The sequence below is a fragment of the Scaptodrosophila lebanonensis genome, unplaced genomic scaffold, assembly GCF_003285725.1.
Source record: "Scaptodrosophila lebanonensis strain 11010-0011.00,11010-0021.00 unplaced genomic scaffold, SlebRS2 tig00000043-arrow-pilon, whole genome shotgun sequence".
In the NCBI taxonomy this organism is placed as follows: domain Eukaryota; kingdom Metazoa; phylum Arthropoda; class Insecta; order Diptera; family Drosophilidae; genus Scaptodrosophila; species Scaptodrosophila lebanonensis.
Window position 1 is genome coordinate 4868899 of NW_022060545.1, and position 18804 is coordinate 4887702.

General features: G+C 37.6%; 1 protein-coding gene across 1 annotated transcript; it reads right to left on the reverse strand.

Moving 5' to 3' along the window:
- Positions 1 to 18217: 18217 nt before the first annotated feature.
- LOC115622304 (cell death protein rpr) lies at positions 18218 to 18593 on the reverse strand. Its single transcript, XM_030516208.1, has one exon. The coding sequence runs from the start codon at positions 18428 to 18430 to the stop codon at positions 18218 to 18220; it is 213 nt and encodes a 70-aa protein (XP_030372068.1). The 5' UTR covers positions 18431 to 18593.
- Between the last annotated feature and the right edge of the window lie 211 nt (positions 18594 to 18804).

Below are 18804 nucleotides of genomic sequence, written 5' to 3' on the forward strand. Positions count from 1 at the left end.
CCATAGACTCCTGAAGTTAAGTGAGCGTGCTTGCAGTTACTTTATCTTTAGACGCTGGCCATTAAGTGTGGCAATGTTTTGGCTCATTGCAGCATAAAATTTTAAATTTGCCCTCCCCAACAGCACACACCCACACACACACACACACACACACACACACAGGATATGCATAAAAATTGTGTTTAGCAGTAAAAACAAAGGGGGTGGCATCATGTTGCGGCAACAATGTTGCCCAACCACTCCAACACCCAAGCCACAAACAAAGCTTTTTGTTTGATTTGCATATGACAAACTCGATTGTGTGTGCGTGTGTGTGTGTGTGTAGATGTATGTGTGTGTGGCTGTATCTGTATAACTGTTCACATTGCTCCTTTTGCTGTTGCAAATGACCAGCAATTATGTTGTTGTCCAGCTTGTTGTTGCTATTGTGTGTGTGGCTGATAGCCGCCATCATTCCGTGTGTTTCCATGTTGTCCAGCTTGTTATGTTCACGACCATGACTGGGGCCGACGCATTCTTATTGACTCTACTGCCACTTTAGTTGCTCCCCCCACCTACCGGCGCTCCCCTTGCACCGCTGTCTGCAACAATGTCGTTGGAGCTGGCTTTTTATTTGAGCACCGACCATTTGTGTTTTGTGCGGTTGGGCATGCAAAATTAAATTAAAACGCATTAAGAGCTCAACATTGAGATGAAGCTGCCTCATCACACGAGCTGAAGTTTATAGGAGTGGGGTGTATATGATCGAGCTTCTGTATTAAAGGAAATCCTTGTCATCACATTTTTGGTTTATAAAGTACTTAAGGCATAGCTTTGGGAAAGCTCTGCGAACAGAAGACCTTTCAAGATTCTTGATATTATAGTGGAAACTAGACTGTCTCATATTTGTTTACAAATGGGACTGAGGTTTAACATAACGCATATGGCATCCAAACTACTTAAATATATTTACACAAATCATCTTAGACACTATAATCGAATTATCTGAACGTTACGAAAATGTTGTCGAGTGATATATTTACTTATAAATCTTAAAATGGAAATAGAAATTTAAAAACAAATTAATGAAATGTCTAGTTCATTTGTACTTCCTTTTTTTTTTTTGGTCGGTCAATCGATCCTAGCGACTATTAAAGAAAAACTTAGTTCAGTTGATTTAATTAGTTGAAGCACTGTTTCAATAAGCGATTTAATTCCAATATTTTGAGACACTGTGTAGAGTCCTTTGAATCGTACCATAGCACTTTTTTTGATTTTTATTCGCAACATAGTATTTATTAAAAAGTTTTCTATTGTAGAACTCATTCCGACAGGGTGCCGCATCTTAAAATAATTAAGAATATTTGTATTATTTAAAGTATAATACATTTAAAGTGGTTTTGATTCACAAATATTTTACGACTTTTCGTTTTCGAGGCTGAAAATATCAAACGTGTAGCATTGTATAGATTCTTACAGTATAAAATGCCAATTGGAAACTGTTAAAAGAAGGAAATTGTCAATTCAAGTTTACCAAAAATGATCAATTTTAACATAAAAGTGACATCATCAGCTAAGCGAGAAATTGAATTTAATCTGTCCTCTCTCCCTCCCATTACTTCAACCCCAAGGGTCCAGAGGAAGCCCTCAAAAAAAGAAAAAAAAATCTCGTAATTTAAATAAAAAATTGGTTTGCTGCGGTAATGCACTGAAGCCTAAACTAAGTACTAAATTACAATGAACAACAAGAATTAAACACTTGAGTCCACAATGAAGTCGTCGCCTGCAGTGCCGAAACCCCAAACAAATAGACTGGCTAGCTTGTGTAGCAGGAACTCACACTTTGAACTTTGGCGAGCGATCAAACAGGCGGGAAATCCGCGCAAAGGAAACTAATATAAATAAAATTTCAATTACTCAACAATTAATTTTGTCTTGTGAGCAGTCGGCGAAGCGTTAAAAGGCGCACAGTCAAAGGACGACCGACGACCGACGACCGACGACCAACCAACTGGGCAGCCTTGCACTCCAGACGCGTAATTCGTGGATGTGCCAGACAACATGCCACTTCCGCTCCAAGTTCCTGGTCTGGCAACTACTCAGGCGTATATTGAAGTTGGTAAATATTTAAAAGTCCTAGCTCAATGCTTTGGCCAACGGAACTGCCGACTGTGCAACGATTTTCATTTGATTTTACCTCCACTTATCCTCCTCCCCCCCTCCCTCCCCTCTCCTCCCTTGCCATCCACCATCCACATTTGGCTTTTAATTGTTCAAGCAATACACAACACACAATTAGATGGCAACTTATTTGTTTTCTGATTATGAAGCGTTAAGCAAAACTGTCAACGTGCAACCGAGAAAAGCAATTTATTGAGAAAGTTTAAGACCAGCCGCCAGCCGCCAGCCACCTCCCCAAGATGCTCCACATCCGCTGCTCCATCCATTGCTCACTAAAAGCTTATCTCTGTGCTTCGTCACTCAAGCAAAACGACAACGAAAAGGAAAACGGCGACAGCCACGCTGAGATGGAAGAATGGGGTTGGGGTTGGGGATGATGACGCGGACTAAGAGGACTACGAAGACAGCACAATAACATTGAAGTAGTAACTGACGCCGTCGAGCCAAGAAGTTGATCTAAAGGCTGCGATAGTGTCCTGGCACCCACTGCCACCGATGTCATCGTCATCTTCGTCGTCACGCACAAAGGACTACGCCTCAAATTAGCAGAAAAATCTGTTATCCTTTCGTTTGGCATGGCTTGCGGCGTGTTAATGATTTTTCTCTCGAAACTTTTTCACCATCACCCGCACTCGCACCAGCACAGGCGGGATTGTCTGTGGAAGTTGCCAGCTTATTTCCTTACAAATGAAGTGCCAGAGCATATTTAAAATTAAACAATTTAATCCTTGAAGACGAGCAGGAGACACAAGCAGCCGAGACACGCACGTGAAATGTTGACATTGCCAGGCGTTGGTTGTTTCTTTTGGCTTCAAGGAATATGTGCTAATTAGCAAACAGTCAACCAACCAGGCAGGCGAGCATCTCGGCAACATCTTGTCCTGTGAGTGTATGTGTATGTGTGGCTGTGTCTGTATGTGTGTGTGTGTGTGTGTGTTAAGTTAAGACAATTCGAACTCCTGCCTAGATCATTGTGTGCGTGAACGTGTGCATGTGTGTCTTGTTAAACAAATAAGTTTGTCGTCTGTCTGTGGACTTGTCGCCTGCCTTGTCTTATCAGCCGCCTCGTTGTGTTGTGCGCATTGTCATTTTCCAAGTGGTTGATTGGCACGTAATTTAGTTGAGCTCTGTGGCATGCGGACCGGCCAGGAGCAGAGGAGGGGCATGCAATTTGGTGCCCGCAAGCAATCGCGCTTCAAATCTTTAAGGCAGCGAGACCAAACCTATACCAAGGCATATGTTCCGAAAATCCGATTACATAACCATCTGCCAATGTAACACTCCTAATTATTGTGCCCGTCTCAATTGACAACAATATACTAGACAATGCTAACTTTAAATACATTCAATTGTGCAGCTACTATATATTATATATTTAATTATTTTGTGGGTGGAACATTACTGCTATAACTCTTAAAGCCTTAGTCCTAAAGCTAGGCTTAGAATTCATTTAAATTTGTATTAATTATATTCAGGAAAGGCTTGAAATAATTTCCAAGAATTTAAGAAAGCGTTTATTAAATAAATTATGGCTAGTTGTTTTCTAATAGGACACAGCTCTTGAATACAATGTTGTGTTAATGGATGTTTGGTATTTTGTGGAGCTGATCTTAGATTTTTGGTTATATAATAAGCTTCAGGTGGTCCTGAATTTAAATTTATAGAGCACAAGCAATCAATTAGTATAAAACTATATCATTTCAAAAGTAAAGTAACATTCTTATTGAAACATTTTAAATTACATTTTCAGATTCTTACAAATGAAAAAAAGTACCTAAAATTGTTGTTGCTAAAATTAATTAATAAAGTTAATTGACAATTTTAATTGTGTGGATGTGTCCCTAGCGTCTTATTGCTAATATTTGTACAGTAGTTATAAAAACACGGTAATAAAAACGGGGTTTCTGGATAGAACTTACTCATATACACAGGCAAGTTGCTGTTAACTCCATCTGCCTGATATCTTAAAAAAAATTAAATATAATTCAAACCAAATATCGTCTTCACTAAGTAGTAAGAGTAAGAGAATATCTTTTGTAGTACGAGTATACCTATATACTAGGTACTCTTTCCAGTCTTTGCTGGGCTAAATATTTGTCTCTTCTCTCTTTTTGCAATATTATACCAAGTATTAGTTTGGTCACGCAATTGTATCTGCCTGGGTATGACGTTTATTAAGGCCGTAGCATTGGCATTCCTTTTTGATAATTACGCCGAAAAATATTTGAAAATAATAATGCAAAATGTGTTGAAGCCATGGCCGATGGCCGCCAAAGCCGCAACCATGTTGATTACAAGCACTCAACAGACACATTCGCGTTTAGACACGCATTCAGACAATAGGGAACAAAACCTTTGCCGCTGCCACCGCCACCGCCACCGCCACCGCCAATATCAATGACCAAAATCGAACACAGAAACCGCAATGTAACACATTTGCAAATATGCATACAAAAAGCCAGGACATAAACAAAATATAATATGTATGGAAATGGTCGCGGGTCGAGTGGTCGAATGGTCGGGGAATCGTGGTTCCGTTTGGGCAATGGGATTGCAATTGTTTGCCAAAAACATTTAAGCCTTTATTTGAAAATTACACATAAACATATTGACAACATGGACTGCGGCTAGAGTGAGTGGGTAAATGGGTCTGTGGCAACGCGAGTGGTGTCTGGCTGCCAGTCAATAATTTTTTGTTGCATGTGGCAACATATTTGCCACTGCGGTCATTGCAACATCATTAAGTTGCAAACTGCTGCAATGGCGTACAGTGGTACACATTTTCCAAGAGCGTCAAACATTCGTCAATAGAAGATTTGTGATGAAATAGAATATTCTTGTAAAAGAATCCCTTTTAATAAAAATAAATATATGAATAAATATTTGTAGTTAAAGCATGTTATATTTAACATTTCTTTGAGATAATTTTCCAAATGATACTAAATTAAACGTTTCAAATTATGGTTCACAAGTAGTGGTTTGAGCAAAAATCATGAAAAGTGTTGAGTTGAAATAATGAAAAGGTATTGGAAGCACATAATATTTTGAGGCAGGACTCATTTGTTAAGAAACCTAATGCACGAAATCAATAAGGGTCTCCACAAAACGCCAATTAACTGCTAAGCTGCCTAAATGCTTAAATATTATCTTTAATCATCTAATAACAAGAATTTCCTAGTAATAAAAACGGATTTTCTCATTTGAACTTAAAAAACTCATTAAGATTCAAAATATACTTACTAGATTTGTTTTTTTTTTCTAAATTTCTAATAATTTCCAACGTTTTATATTTGGAGATGAAAAGAACCAACAACAAGAATATACAACAAAGTCGCATTATTGAAGAACTTTCAAAGCATAAGTATATTTCTCTTTATAGAGAAATACTTTTCTTCCTCATGCAGACCACTGTGCGGCAGCAGATGCACCGAGAGAGAGAAGGAGAGAGAAAGAGGGAAATAGAGAGTTGGGGCAGGACAGTGTGGGTGCATGGGCAATGGATTTTCATGAGTGTCAGTATATAAAAATTAATGCCACACAGTTCATTGCAGCTGCAATTTTTGAAGTGCATTCCCGAGCTTATCTGCCGAGTGTTAAGAATATTTCTCATGTTTTAAAAACTGCTTCAGACGGCCCACCAAAATCATCTACTGAGTATCAAAGTAATATGTATATTCTGCGTTCCTTCATTTAAAACCTTATACCAGGGATACATGCTGCAACTCATCCAGTGGTCATTTTTGTTTGCATTTAATTAAAAGCCATGTTGCTGAGAGAAGGAAGACGAGGCGCGCAAGGACACGTGTCAATGTGTCAGGGCGCGGTGCGATAAATCACGCTAAAAATAAATGCAAAGTAATTTATCAATGTCAACACGATGGGGACAGTGACTGCGCCTGCGATTGCCACTGTCACACTGCGATGAGGACGGACGGAAATCTAAACAAAAAATCGAAAGGATTAAAACTTTAAATTGCATAATTAAACGGGCTGGACTGGACAACGGACTGACACGCGCATTATCAATGTAAATGTCCAGGCGACAGCCTTTTGTTTGCCTTTCTCAAGACTTGTGCTTAATTTTCAATTTAATTGTTGGACAGCCGTTTGTTCAGGGCTTATCGCCAATTCCCTGACCGTCTACTATTGACATTTTGACCAGCACACCCACACACATACAGACACATGTCCTGTTTGCCTTTCCATATACGAGTACTCGTACGTACATTTGTGTCTGCATCTACCTATGGATATGTATATAGTATATATATTTGCAGCTTTGGCTGTTGTTTGTTTGTCTATTTATGTTTATTTGGCTTAGCCCTTGCGCCTTTCATCTCCCTCTCTGCTCCTATGCCTTTGCAAAGTTCACTAAATTGCATTTCGGCACGCAATTAGTGGTTCATTTGCTGCGTGGCTGGATCCTGCCCCTCCTCCTCCAGCCTTCCATCGCTCTCGGCTTATATAAACGTGGCCAAGCGTTTCTTGGCCTTGTTTGCAGTGCTGTCTATTTGCTTTGTGTGCAAACTTAATTTCATCTTATTACGGTGCAGAAATTTTGCAATTTCCGCAAAACGCCCATCCCAGCCACTTCGGACTGTATTGACCAGCATGGAGCAGATCCACTCTGTGTTCTGGCTTACTTCCGTGAACTACGTCTTGGCTTCATTCACTTGCTTCGAGCGGAAATGGAAAATTCTCCTTAGCACAAGCACAAGTGTTTATTTCGACGCAGCCTACAAATTGGTATGAGTATTTGTTTCTTGGTCAATACTTGGTTATGACGGATGCCGCCTACTTGATAAATTGGTCAAATCTTAAAACCACAAACTGGACTTTGCTTTTTATTTAAATAACACATCCAGGAAGTGGAGCAGACGTGGCTTAACGGAAATTAAAAGAATATAAGGACCATGCAATAGATATTTAAAATTTCAAGAATATTGGATTTTCTCGCAAAAATTTGCAAGTATATAATTTCGACTGTACACTAATTTCTTTAAAAACTTTTGAACCAAAACAAAGGTGATAATTTTGACTCTATTTTCTGGAAAATCTGAATAAATGAAATACATTTTATATTCAATTCATATTCTTATATAAAGTAAAATTTATTTAACTGACTGAAATAGGTTTTGCAAAAATTTGTTATTCGACAACTTATACAGGAATTGACTATTCTATATAAATTGCTTAAATTAAAGAGTATTTAAGCATTTAATTTAATTGATTTTAACATTGAAAAATAAGTTGTTCTTCATGTGGATTAATCTGAAATGCATCAGATCTTGAAGAAACGAATATGTATTCTAAGTTGTAAGTCTATCGGGGCCTTTCGGAACACTTTAACGGACTCATCTTGAGTGCGGTTATCGCAAAGGTGGACAGATCGAGGCCTGTCTGTGTATGGTTTCTTGATTTCTCTAGCGGGGCCTTTTCGCATCCACTACCGCCCGATTAAATTGCTGACCTTTATACTTAAATTGATATTGTGATTAAATATGATCAAAATATAAATAAATATTTGATTTCGTCATCTGGAATTGTGTAGTAACTTGAACTGAATTTAATTTTCTACTGCTATATTTTTCATTGAATTGTTCAACATGAATACCATTCACAAAAATAACGAAGTATTTGAAAGATTTTATTGCTGAGAAATTGTAGTTCGGTCTCTTCAAAGCAAGCATTGATCAAAAGCATTCCTAAATGGGTTGTTCCCATTTCACACTTGAATTTTTTCTTTCTCATTTTTTTAATTTTTATTATTAGTATACAAGGAACAAGAAATGCAGTGCAGCAGTATAACAACTGAAACGCATAAAAAGCTAATTTAATTAAAAGAAAATGCAATCAAAAACGCCATTCAAGATCTCGAGAAGAAGTGCGCGGTTGCATGCCGCATGCCGTGGCATTGTCCTGCCTGTCCTGGTTGGGTGCGTGCTGCCTTCCAGTTCAGTGGCAGGACACTTTTTATGATCGTAAACAATGACGAAATGCAGGCAAAGTGCAGCCGAAGACAAAGCAGATGCAGAGAAGGGAAGCCCAAGGAATAAAGGAAGGAAGTCGCGTTTGTTTTGCTTTGCGCGATTTTATGCACATTTATCATAATTTCACACGCAGCCCAGGCGACGAGTCACAACAACAGCAATGTCTTCGTGTTGTTGTTGTCTTTTTTTTGTAATATTAATGCTGGGTTTGGTTGCACACATAAAAAATATAAATTTAAGTGCAGTTACTTTCGGGGCGTGCGGGAAAATTGCATTTTCCCTTTTACGAGCAACGACATTTATGACATTTCTCTCCTCGGCAGCAGAAGTAGCGCACAACAATAACAATGATAACCCATTAAAACTATTCATGGAACACACCTTAATGTTGGCTAGAGGAGTGCGAAGTGCCGCCTGCCTGCTGTGCAATGCTATGCAGATCCTTTGGCAACATATCGCAGTCAACACTTTTGTATGCGTTACGATTTCCCTGCCAACAAAGTTGGCTGCCTTCGCCGCTGCCTGGCTGTCCTTGCTATTAATATTAGAGTCAACCATAAACAAGACGACGACGTCATCGTTAATAAAAATAAATACAAGCAAAATAATAAAAAAAATACAAAAAATAGTGAATAAGGCGGCAGAAATTGTAGCAAAAAGAAAATGCCGAAGGCGCCGTAAAAATCAAAATAATAAAATTACTTTTTATTTACTTTTGTCGCACAAACGCGTGCTGACAGAAATTGCTAGGTATTATCAGACACGTTTTCCGGTGATTGAAGTGCTGTTGTTGTTGCTGTTGTTGTTGCTGTTGTTGTTACTGTTGTTGTCTACTGGCAGACTGGCAGCTGCTGCTGCTACTGCTGCGATGTCCTCATAATTTTTCTTGTGACAAATCAACGCCCTCTTGTAGTTTACTTCCTGCTGGTTCCTTTTTTACTGCGCCAGCTTATGTGTAGTTTTTGTTGCTTTATCAAAAGTAATTCCACTTTTATTTCCTTTGACTATTGCCAGCGATTTCCGTTTTTTCGTCAATAATTTCATCTCATTTCATTCTTTGTCATAAAAAATGGCCAACAAAAAGTTTCATCTCGAACGTTGACGTTCCTGTCCTTCCTCCTCCATTTGCCATTTGATGCGTGCAATATGCACAAAGTTTCCTATTTCAATAAAACGACGCGTCGTCGCAATATATAGATATAAATCTATAAAAAAAATCTCAGCATTCATATCGTAAAAGATTCGCGCTGCAGCACAAGTGTAGTTTTTGTTGCTGAGCGGACAACAGCTGGTCAACAATTTGGCAACAATTTAGCACTGTTGTGCTCCAAAACAATGTCTATGCATTCGTAGGAGAGTTTAAGGAACTTATCTTTTTGGCGAACATTCAAAAAGATTATCACTAAGTTAGCCTACACAGAGAAAGCCCAGAATGCCAATTAAAAGCATCAGCGCAACATTTTAACCCAGCTAGTATGGCCCGCGGGTTGTTAGAAAACAATTAATTAATGCTGAAATAATTCCCACAAAAGCAAATAAAATATAGACGCAAATGTTTTGAGTAGGAAATGGATACCACTAAGGAGCTTTGATGCTTTCTCAGTAAGTAAAAGTGCCATCGTAATAGGTCAACTCCGAAGGAAGTTATATCCATTAATGTGATATCCCGTGCTCCATTTGCTCCATAGGTTACATTTTTGGAGCCTTACATAGCTTAATAAACTAGCAGAAATCTCATAATGTGAGTACCCTCCTGAGTAGCATGACAGTAGCATTATTAATAAATTTCAAAGTTGTCATAACATATAATAATTGTCCAAACTAGGGTCATATCTTAAATAACTCTGGGGTCTATTAAATATTATTTGGTAGCTAAGCAAAAAAAAAAAGAAGATTTTTATATGACTTAAAAAATATATGCGTAAGTCAAATAATTATATTTAAAAACAAAATCAATCTCATTCATTATTATGGCGCACTAATTCGCCTTAAATTATAAATTATTATTTTGACGCAACGTGCAATATTTAATCAGAATTTTAATTTTTAAGACGCTCTTTGGAAAAAGCTTTGAATATTTGCCATAACTACAAAAACAAATGCTAATCTCTTCCGCAAAAACTAGTAGCTTTCAATTTACTCAGCATATTTTGATGTTGTCAGTAGCAATCAAATAATTTGGGAAAACGCCAGACCATAAAGTTTTGATATAAATATACTGGTACACAAAGCCGGTAATAAAATGAAGAAGCTACTCGTACTTATTTTCCCGCTACAACAAATAAAATCACCAACAATGCAGTCCAATTAGCACCTGCATGAACACTTTGGGATTTGACTTGGACTGGATGACTGGATTTCGATTATAGCATCCAAGATATAAAAACCTTAAGAAAACGAATAGATCTAACACCTCAGGCCTCATAAACTCGTCACTTGCCATATCCCCCAGCATTTCGTGACCGCAAACCGCTGTGACATGAACCGTCGGAATATTGACGCTACCTACGAGTATTGTCGCGTTTTTCATCTCTATATCTTTTTATTAGCTGACATATTTATGCATATTATTAACATTTCGTCTACTGCATTTGTTGGCAACATTAATTTTTATGCTCCATTGTTATTGTTGTTGCTATTATTGTTGCGAGAGGGATTTGCAGCGCATTTTTGCATTTCGCACGGCAATGGGAAGCGGAATAAAAACGCGCGCCTCCGTGGTTCATTAATTTTTATATGCGCGGTGCGTGTGTGCGAGTGTTAGTGTGAGTGTGTGTGAGTGTGAGTGCCACTGGGATGTCCATATATGTATGTGTGTGTGTGTGTGTGTGCAATAAAAACATATTTTATTAGTTGAACACACTCACTCACACACACAGAGTCGTGCGCAAGGAGCCCAAAAGGATGCTATCCCGAATTCGCGCACCACCATTTGGCGATGTCCTTTCTGCGTCCGCCTGATGACTTGCTGTCACCATAAATTCATTATTTATGGTGCAATCAATGTGCCCGAGCGTATGTCAAACACATCAAAAATCAACAGCTCATCAGCGGCGAGTCCGCTGTCGAGGCCTCGCAGTTGGAATACGCGCACAGTGGGACTAAATTATGTGCCTGCGAAAGAAAAGTGTCAGTAAAGGCAAATGATTTTAAATTGACAAAGATAATGAGTCTACAAATTTGTCGTAACTGTAAAATTAAAATTGAAAAAGAAAATAATAGAAAATGATTTGTATTCTTAATTGAAAGTTAATTATGAAATTCTCTCAGTTTCTTTCACAGCGACTCAAAAAAAATTGATGTCTGTGTAAAAATAAATATCAACGATTAAATTGAGTTCAACATCAAAATCCAATTTTTCTCTTTAATCTTTAGTTAAGATCTGTTCTTGAAATTTTTGCAATCTTGCGTTCTGTCATAACGATTATGACGTGATTCAAACCGACTTTCTAATAAAAAATATATATGAAAATATGATTTTTTTTAGGATCTTAAACGACAAATATTTGATATTTGCATTTACACAAATTTGGAAATAGTTGTTCTAGTCACAGACATCTTTTCTTTCAAAATGTTTGCCACGTTTGAGAGCACCAAAGATAGTGCGTCTCTCTTCAAGACCGCCAATCCTTTTTCATTTGAAATAATGAATGGCTTTTCACATGGTTTTCCAATAATTCAATAATGGTACCACTGTGCGGCGGTTTCATTATTGTCATATTGACGCGGCGGCGCTCGGAAGTTTGTTTATTTTATAGTTTTTGACGCCGTCTGCAGAAATTTGCAAATCGCAGGACGTAGAACGCACGACGGGTTGCCAGGACATGGCCCGTTGACGGTTAACGTTTGTCTTGGGCTTTGCGTTTGGCAAATTTGAATCAGTTTTATGATGATGTGTGTGCATGTGTGTGTGTGAGTGTTTGTGAGTGTGTGTGTGTTTACTTTGACAGCTCGACACCTCATAATGGGCGCTAACTGCCAGCCAGGCAGCCAGCCAGCCAGCCGACTGTTATTTGTTTATTTTTATTTCATTTGCATTATCGCACTCGCACTGCAGGATGGGGCAAGGGGCGTTGCATTTTGCAATTTCCACGCATTTATTATGCAGAATGCTGGTCGTTTAGCTTTATGCTTTGTTCCGACAACCATAATTCATTTGCGTTCTGTTGATATGCTGACATTCTGGCTGATTGACCAGTTAAGAGACTGTGGCATGCATCATGCTTTAAATTTTTGCCTGATAGACATATCAAGATTTAGGTCAACAAAATAATTAAATGCCTCACTTGCCTGGAGAGCCGAGTCGAGCCGAGCCGGACGTCACCCGTCTGTCTGGTGTTCATTTCCCGCAGTCATGATGAATGGTTTTTGCTTCCTCTTTTGTTTCTCTGCAGCAGCCACCCTATAATTAATATGCTCTTAATCAGAACACCCCAAAGCTTAGACAATGGGCTTGCACTGCAAAAAAAGTATTCAACATCCTTAGACTTATAGCTAATTGCCTCGTTTCTTGGCTGGCCCAAGGACTATATATATTTCTCCAAGTGTGCATTGCATGTCTTCAATCATCAAACGGTAGTCCGGAGAGTTATTCTCGTGCTTCTAATGAGCAACTTCACTGTTGCGTGATTTGTGCACCTCAGCACGCACCCAGAAACCGCCCAGCCAACCACCCCAACCACTTCTCCAACCCAGTAAAGCTCTTATAGCTGTAACAAATCGTTAATGCGTCATTTTCAGCGTCCTATCAATATCCTGGCATGCGGTCACGCATCGTCGTCTCGTCATAATTTCATAAGCCCCTTCTAGAATTTGCTGTTCTTCTTGCCATTAAATATTCATGCGAATATGCGATGTCTTCCATTCTAATGACATTTCAATAATTAATGTATTTTTCTTCTATTTTCCAACTGCTTCCGCTTTCCTGCCCGATTCTAGTAACCATTGCAGGCTGACATGTGCGTGTCCTTCCTTTCGGCCCAGACTTTCTGACGGCTTGTCTGACTCCGAGCTCGTCCTTAGCTCAGATCATCAATCAATCTCAATTTGAAATGTTGTTGCTGCTTGTCGCGGCTTATAAATGATGCTTGTTTTATATTTTTTTAAGGGCTTTTTTCGATTCTTTTTGGGCGTTTTATGTGAAGTTTACACTTTTTTCTGCTTTCCTGTGGTAAAAATATTCATCAATTTTAATAAGTTGGAGTGGCAATATTTTTACTGCATGAAATCTGTATAGGGAATTATATTTTACCTTTATCAGAGATCGTTCAAATACAGCTTCCGGCAAATAAGTGGTTCTTATTATTCGTAAAATGTTCATAAATATCTGTTAAAATGTGTTGATATAGCTGCCAAAAGAAACTAAATCCCGAAAATATCGATATGTTATAATTTAATTTTTTGTACCGACTTGACTTGGCCTTATCGAAGCAATGCAGGATAAACCGAGAACAGCAATTAAAATGAATCAGAGAATCGCAAATCAAACCGTTAAAAACCTGAAAAACTATTGAATACAGAAAACATTTTCTTCCAATTGGGCTGTATATAGTATATCCGATGTAAAGTATATATAAGTGTGATTGCTTTATAAATTATGTACTTTAAGCTTAATTGTTAAAGTGCATTAATATGTATTTATATATGCGATGGTTATCCTAAAGCTATACAGACATAAATCGCACAAACTGGCGATGAAAATATATTTGAACATAAATAATAATGTTGGGAGTTTTAAGGAAATAAGTTATATTCAATTTGAAAAAAATTTAATGTTTACTGACGAATTGTTTCTAAACATAATATTTAGCTTACAAGTTAAGTTTTTTCTTTTTAATCTTTATTTAAGGACTGTCCTAGATAGGACCGTTATTAAATTGTTTGAAAACTTTGAAATTTGTTCAATCATGCTTGTCTTCTAAACATAATGTAATTGTGCATATAATGGGGAAGTAAATGAATCTGCTGGTAATATATTTTTAATGTATTTCTATATAGCTAGATACTATAATGCTAGTTTTTAATTTAACCAGAAACTTGAAATATCCATCTCAAAAATAAATATACGATTCACAATTGATATTAAGCCATGACGATACTCTGTAACTTTATTCTATTACGCATGGCCCTTTCATTTTTCTTCTGCCTGCTCTTTGCTTATCCAGTAATCTTAATCACATTTGCCCTGAAATTCTCTTAGTTCTGCACGCGTCAGTGCAAACCAAATTACACAACTGTCATAATACCGAAAACATAACATAGAGAGCGCCTTTTTCCGATTGACTGCCCGACTAATCCTCGAGTCGGGCCCGCCTCTAAGCCTCCACTCATAAATCGTGTAAAAACATTTCAATACCAATGCACAGAGTGCGGCTAATGTTATTAAGCAGCCATTAGTTGTTGACTGATTTTGATTTGATTTAATTTTTGGCCGAAAAAGGGAAGCGAAGAAGACCATAAAATGAGGATGCCAAAAGCAATTTTTTCCTTCTTATTCGGCTGCGGTTCTTTAGGGTTTTTTTTTCGGTCTGCTGCCAATTTCTTGCTTCATTGTGCACGACCGGGCAGGGTTCTTCGCCATATTCCCGCCTGCCTGCTGGCCTGGGCCGGGCTAATCAAATAATTAGTTTAGAGCGATGCGGTGTAGGAAAAAAATGCCAACAAAATGTTAGACAATTATGTGTAGACCCGAAGATCGAAATCTCCAAGGGTTTGTTTGGCCTTGGATTCCTGGTTCTGTGGAATCTTGGGTTCTGTGCCGTTTTTTCAGCATTTTATTGTCGAGCTAACTTTGTTCTTTTTTTTGTTTTTGTTTTTGTTCTTGTTGTTGGCTTGAATGTATTTCAATAATCGCTGGGTACTTTGTTTTGATTCGAGTTCAGTAACTTCTCGCTGTAGTCACATTAGAAACACTTTGCCAACTAATTAACAGCTAAAAACTTTGCAAATCTTCTCTGCTCCACTTGTTAACTGTTTTCTGTCTGTGATTTTTACAGCTTTAGCTAAAAATCGCTTTGCGCAGAACTTTTCGCCACTTTTTATTGCATGACCAACAAGTTGTCGACGAGAAAACATAATCATAAACTCGGGTTAATTATTTTTCACATACCATCCTACCATCCCAATATACATACTATATGTGTGTACTCTATAGTCCGATCCCGTCGAGCATTTAAGCAAACTTTTATCTGTTTAACGTTAATTAGTTTTGTTTGCCAAATGAATTTTTTTGATTTTTCCACCGACGTCAAAAAGTTGTTGATGCGAAACTTCTACGCCAAATTTTCGCAATCAAAGTGAATTGAACTTCATATGGGATGGTAGGAGGATGGCGGGGTCGAGGGCAAGGCAGTTGTTGCAATGCGTCTGCGTTGCAGCTACATAAGTGCAAAAGTTTAATTAAACGGCGTCAGGCTGTCAGCCAAGTCAATAGCGCTTATGATGAGCCCCTTTAGACGAAGCTGATTGCCGTCGAGCACGATTTTCACGCGGATTTTCCATAAGTTTTTCCATTGCTGCTGCACTTTACCAAAATTAACTTAAAAATGCAAATTGTTTTGTTTGCACCTAATTTTTTGGCATTGCCAAGTGGAAAGGAAAACATCGCTAAAGTTTTCTGCGTCAAATGTTTCGAATTTTTGCATAATTGAATTTGTATGTTAAGTTTGTTTCGAACTGCGTTCAGGGAGCTTTTTCCTGTTGCACAATGGCAGTTAGCTATGTTTTTTTTTAAGCTGCCAAACTATACGATAATTCAAACTATATAGTATATACTTGTAGTATGCATCTGAACCTCTTCGTATAAATGTTGCACGCAGCAGAGCCGGTGAGAGCTATAATAATTGTTGCTATTTGAGCTTAGACTTGCGCTTCAAAATATTAAAAGTAATAATCGTACTGTTTCTTCAATTACCCTAGCAAATAAGGATTGCGGATATCAGTAAAAAGGCTACAAAATTGTGCTTAATATTTATAAAAAATTTCTAGCCACTTTTAATCTAAGTCTTACAGAATTGAATTGATAAATATCAAAATATCATTAGCCATATTAAACTTATAGTTTTCAACTATGATCAAAATTACGAGACCCTATAAAAAAATCCTAGAACCTTTACTTTAATTGAGTAATTGACGGAGATTTAAAAATATAGCAGATTTGTTCATTTGTTCTTGGGTTGCGACCCAAACTTCGTAAGCTACAAAACAACGCGAGGTTCGATTAATATTATTCATTAAAAAATAGTTAAGATGGTGCTCCCTAGGATATGTATAAATAGAACTTTATTCACAAAATAATCAGTTGGAAAACCAAGCTTTGAAACTCAACCGCTTTATTTCATCTTGACTCATACGTTTAAATTAAAATATGAAAGTTATATAAAGTATATGTGACTAATTAGGCTCAAAATCTGAACACAGTACCAAACTCATTTCAAGATGACAACGTACTTTAATCAAGCGAAAATGATTAAATTTAATGTTACATTTCGAAATAATATGAACTATGGGAAATACAAAAATTGGAATATATTTCAAAACTTTTCGCAAACTTTGCTCATTTGGTGTCCCCAATTCGATTATTTTTAATGGGGGTTTCTGCGGAATGTTGTTATAAATAGAATTTGTGGGCCTTTGATTGATTGTGAGTATCGTAGCTTGTTCTGGACTATACCAGATCTTTAATATGCATTATAAGTATTTGGGTTTCATTACTGAAAAACTATATAAAATTATAGAACTAAAATGTGTATAAATAAAATGTAGTGCTGAAATTATGGACAATTGAATTGAATTTACGAGAAATAGAACCGTACCTGCCTCTTTGATTTCGATATTTCGCAAATTCTGAATTTTTTCTATGGGAGTAATAATTTATATAATGATGGATCGCGCACACATTTCCCATATTTCTTTCTGTGTATTTATTCGATCACTTCCTCAATTGTTAATGGTTACTTCTTGTATAAAATACAGTTCATTGCCAGTATCAAGCTTCATTACGATCAGCCTTTCATTCACTAAACAACGATCCAATATTATGGTATTCTGAAAGGCCTACCTCAACACTCAATTATCGCTGGCTGCTCTATTATGCCAATACTGCCTTGACCGATTATTTGAAGTCATGGAGCTATGTTATACTGCCTGATATACAGATAAGAAGCTCGAAATTTTTTACAACAGTACCGTACCGTAGCGTATTAGTGGAAGTTAGGGCTCAGACCCTGTGTGCTTAGCAGCTGTCTAATCGGGACGCATGGATATGGATACATATATAAGAGGCCGTCGGCCAGATCTCTCGTCATTGCCGTCGTAGCGTTGTCATAAACAATTTCTTCCACGCTTTGTGAACATTGTGCTGAAAATGATCTTTGAATAATAAAATGAACGCCTTTGTCATAATTTACGTGTTTTCTTTGTTCATTTTTTATTGACTCTTGTTTGACAAAAAATTGATGCAATTTTAGCAAACCTGTTGTAAATTCTCATCTCGCCTCTCATTTCTTCATTAGCTTTTATAAAAAAGTATTGCGCTTAAAAACTAAGAAAAAATGTTTGGCTTACAAACTATTGAGATATATATTTAAATTAAATAATGATTACAAATAAAATTGCTAGATCAAAGTTTTTGTTTTGTTAAATTTAAAATTACATACAAAAATTTGCCTTACAAAATTATTTATGCATTAGTTTAATTGTATTTTTTTTTAAAATTGTTTTTATTTTATTTTTTATAAGTATGTAGAAACAAAACTATTATCACAATCGCCTTGATGAGTAAACTAAAGTAGGAATTTTGGAAAATATATGCAAGTATTTTCTGAGTTGACTTAAATAAAGTGTCGAATGAAAGTGTTGTTGTTGTAGGTGTTGATGTTGTTGTTGCTATTGCTGTAGTTGTAGTGCCGTCGGCTGAGTCACCCGTTGGTCGTTGGATTTTCCTTTGTACTTTTCACTGACTTGCGTCGACTGTAGTTGTTGCTGCTGCTGCTGTTGTTGTTGTTATTGTTGCTGTTGTCCTAGTTGTAGTTACTATGGTTGCTGATGTTTACTCAAACAAAACCGCTCTACTGCGATGGTTTGCGCCACTTGCCGCACTTGCGCGCTCTGGCATTCGTTGGTGCCACCTGCACCGAGTCCATGAATTGACGCAGTGTCTCCAGCACAATGGTGGCCAGCAGACGCCATTGGGACTCGCGTTGTCGCAGCAGTTGCTGCTCCTGCTGCTGAGCCTTGCGCAGCAGCATCTCCTGGTCGGGAATGTAGAAAGCCACAGCCATTTCGTTGACGAATTGTTGTTGTTGTACTTTAAACTGTTCCTCTTTTCAAATTGCACAATTGCTCGTAATCGTAACGGTAGTTTCTTGTTGATGATTCAAGAAAACTTTCTCTTTTTCGGGTTTTTTCTGTCTGCCGTCGCCAAAGATTCGTCGCGTTACGCACAATGAATATCAAATGCTTTGTTATTGTTTTTTAACGCACACCTCCGAATTTGTTGTTAAATACAAGTTCATGAACACACGTCACTTCTTCTGGCTCTTGAATTCTTATTTAAATTTATTTAAAGGTCTCTATCAACCGCACGCTTCGCTTGTTCGCTTCAAACTGCTGGCGTAAGCGCAGCGGCCGTGCTTTTATACGAACGCATCTCTCG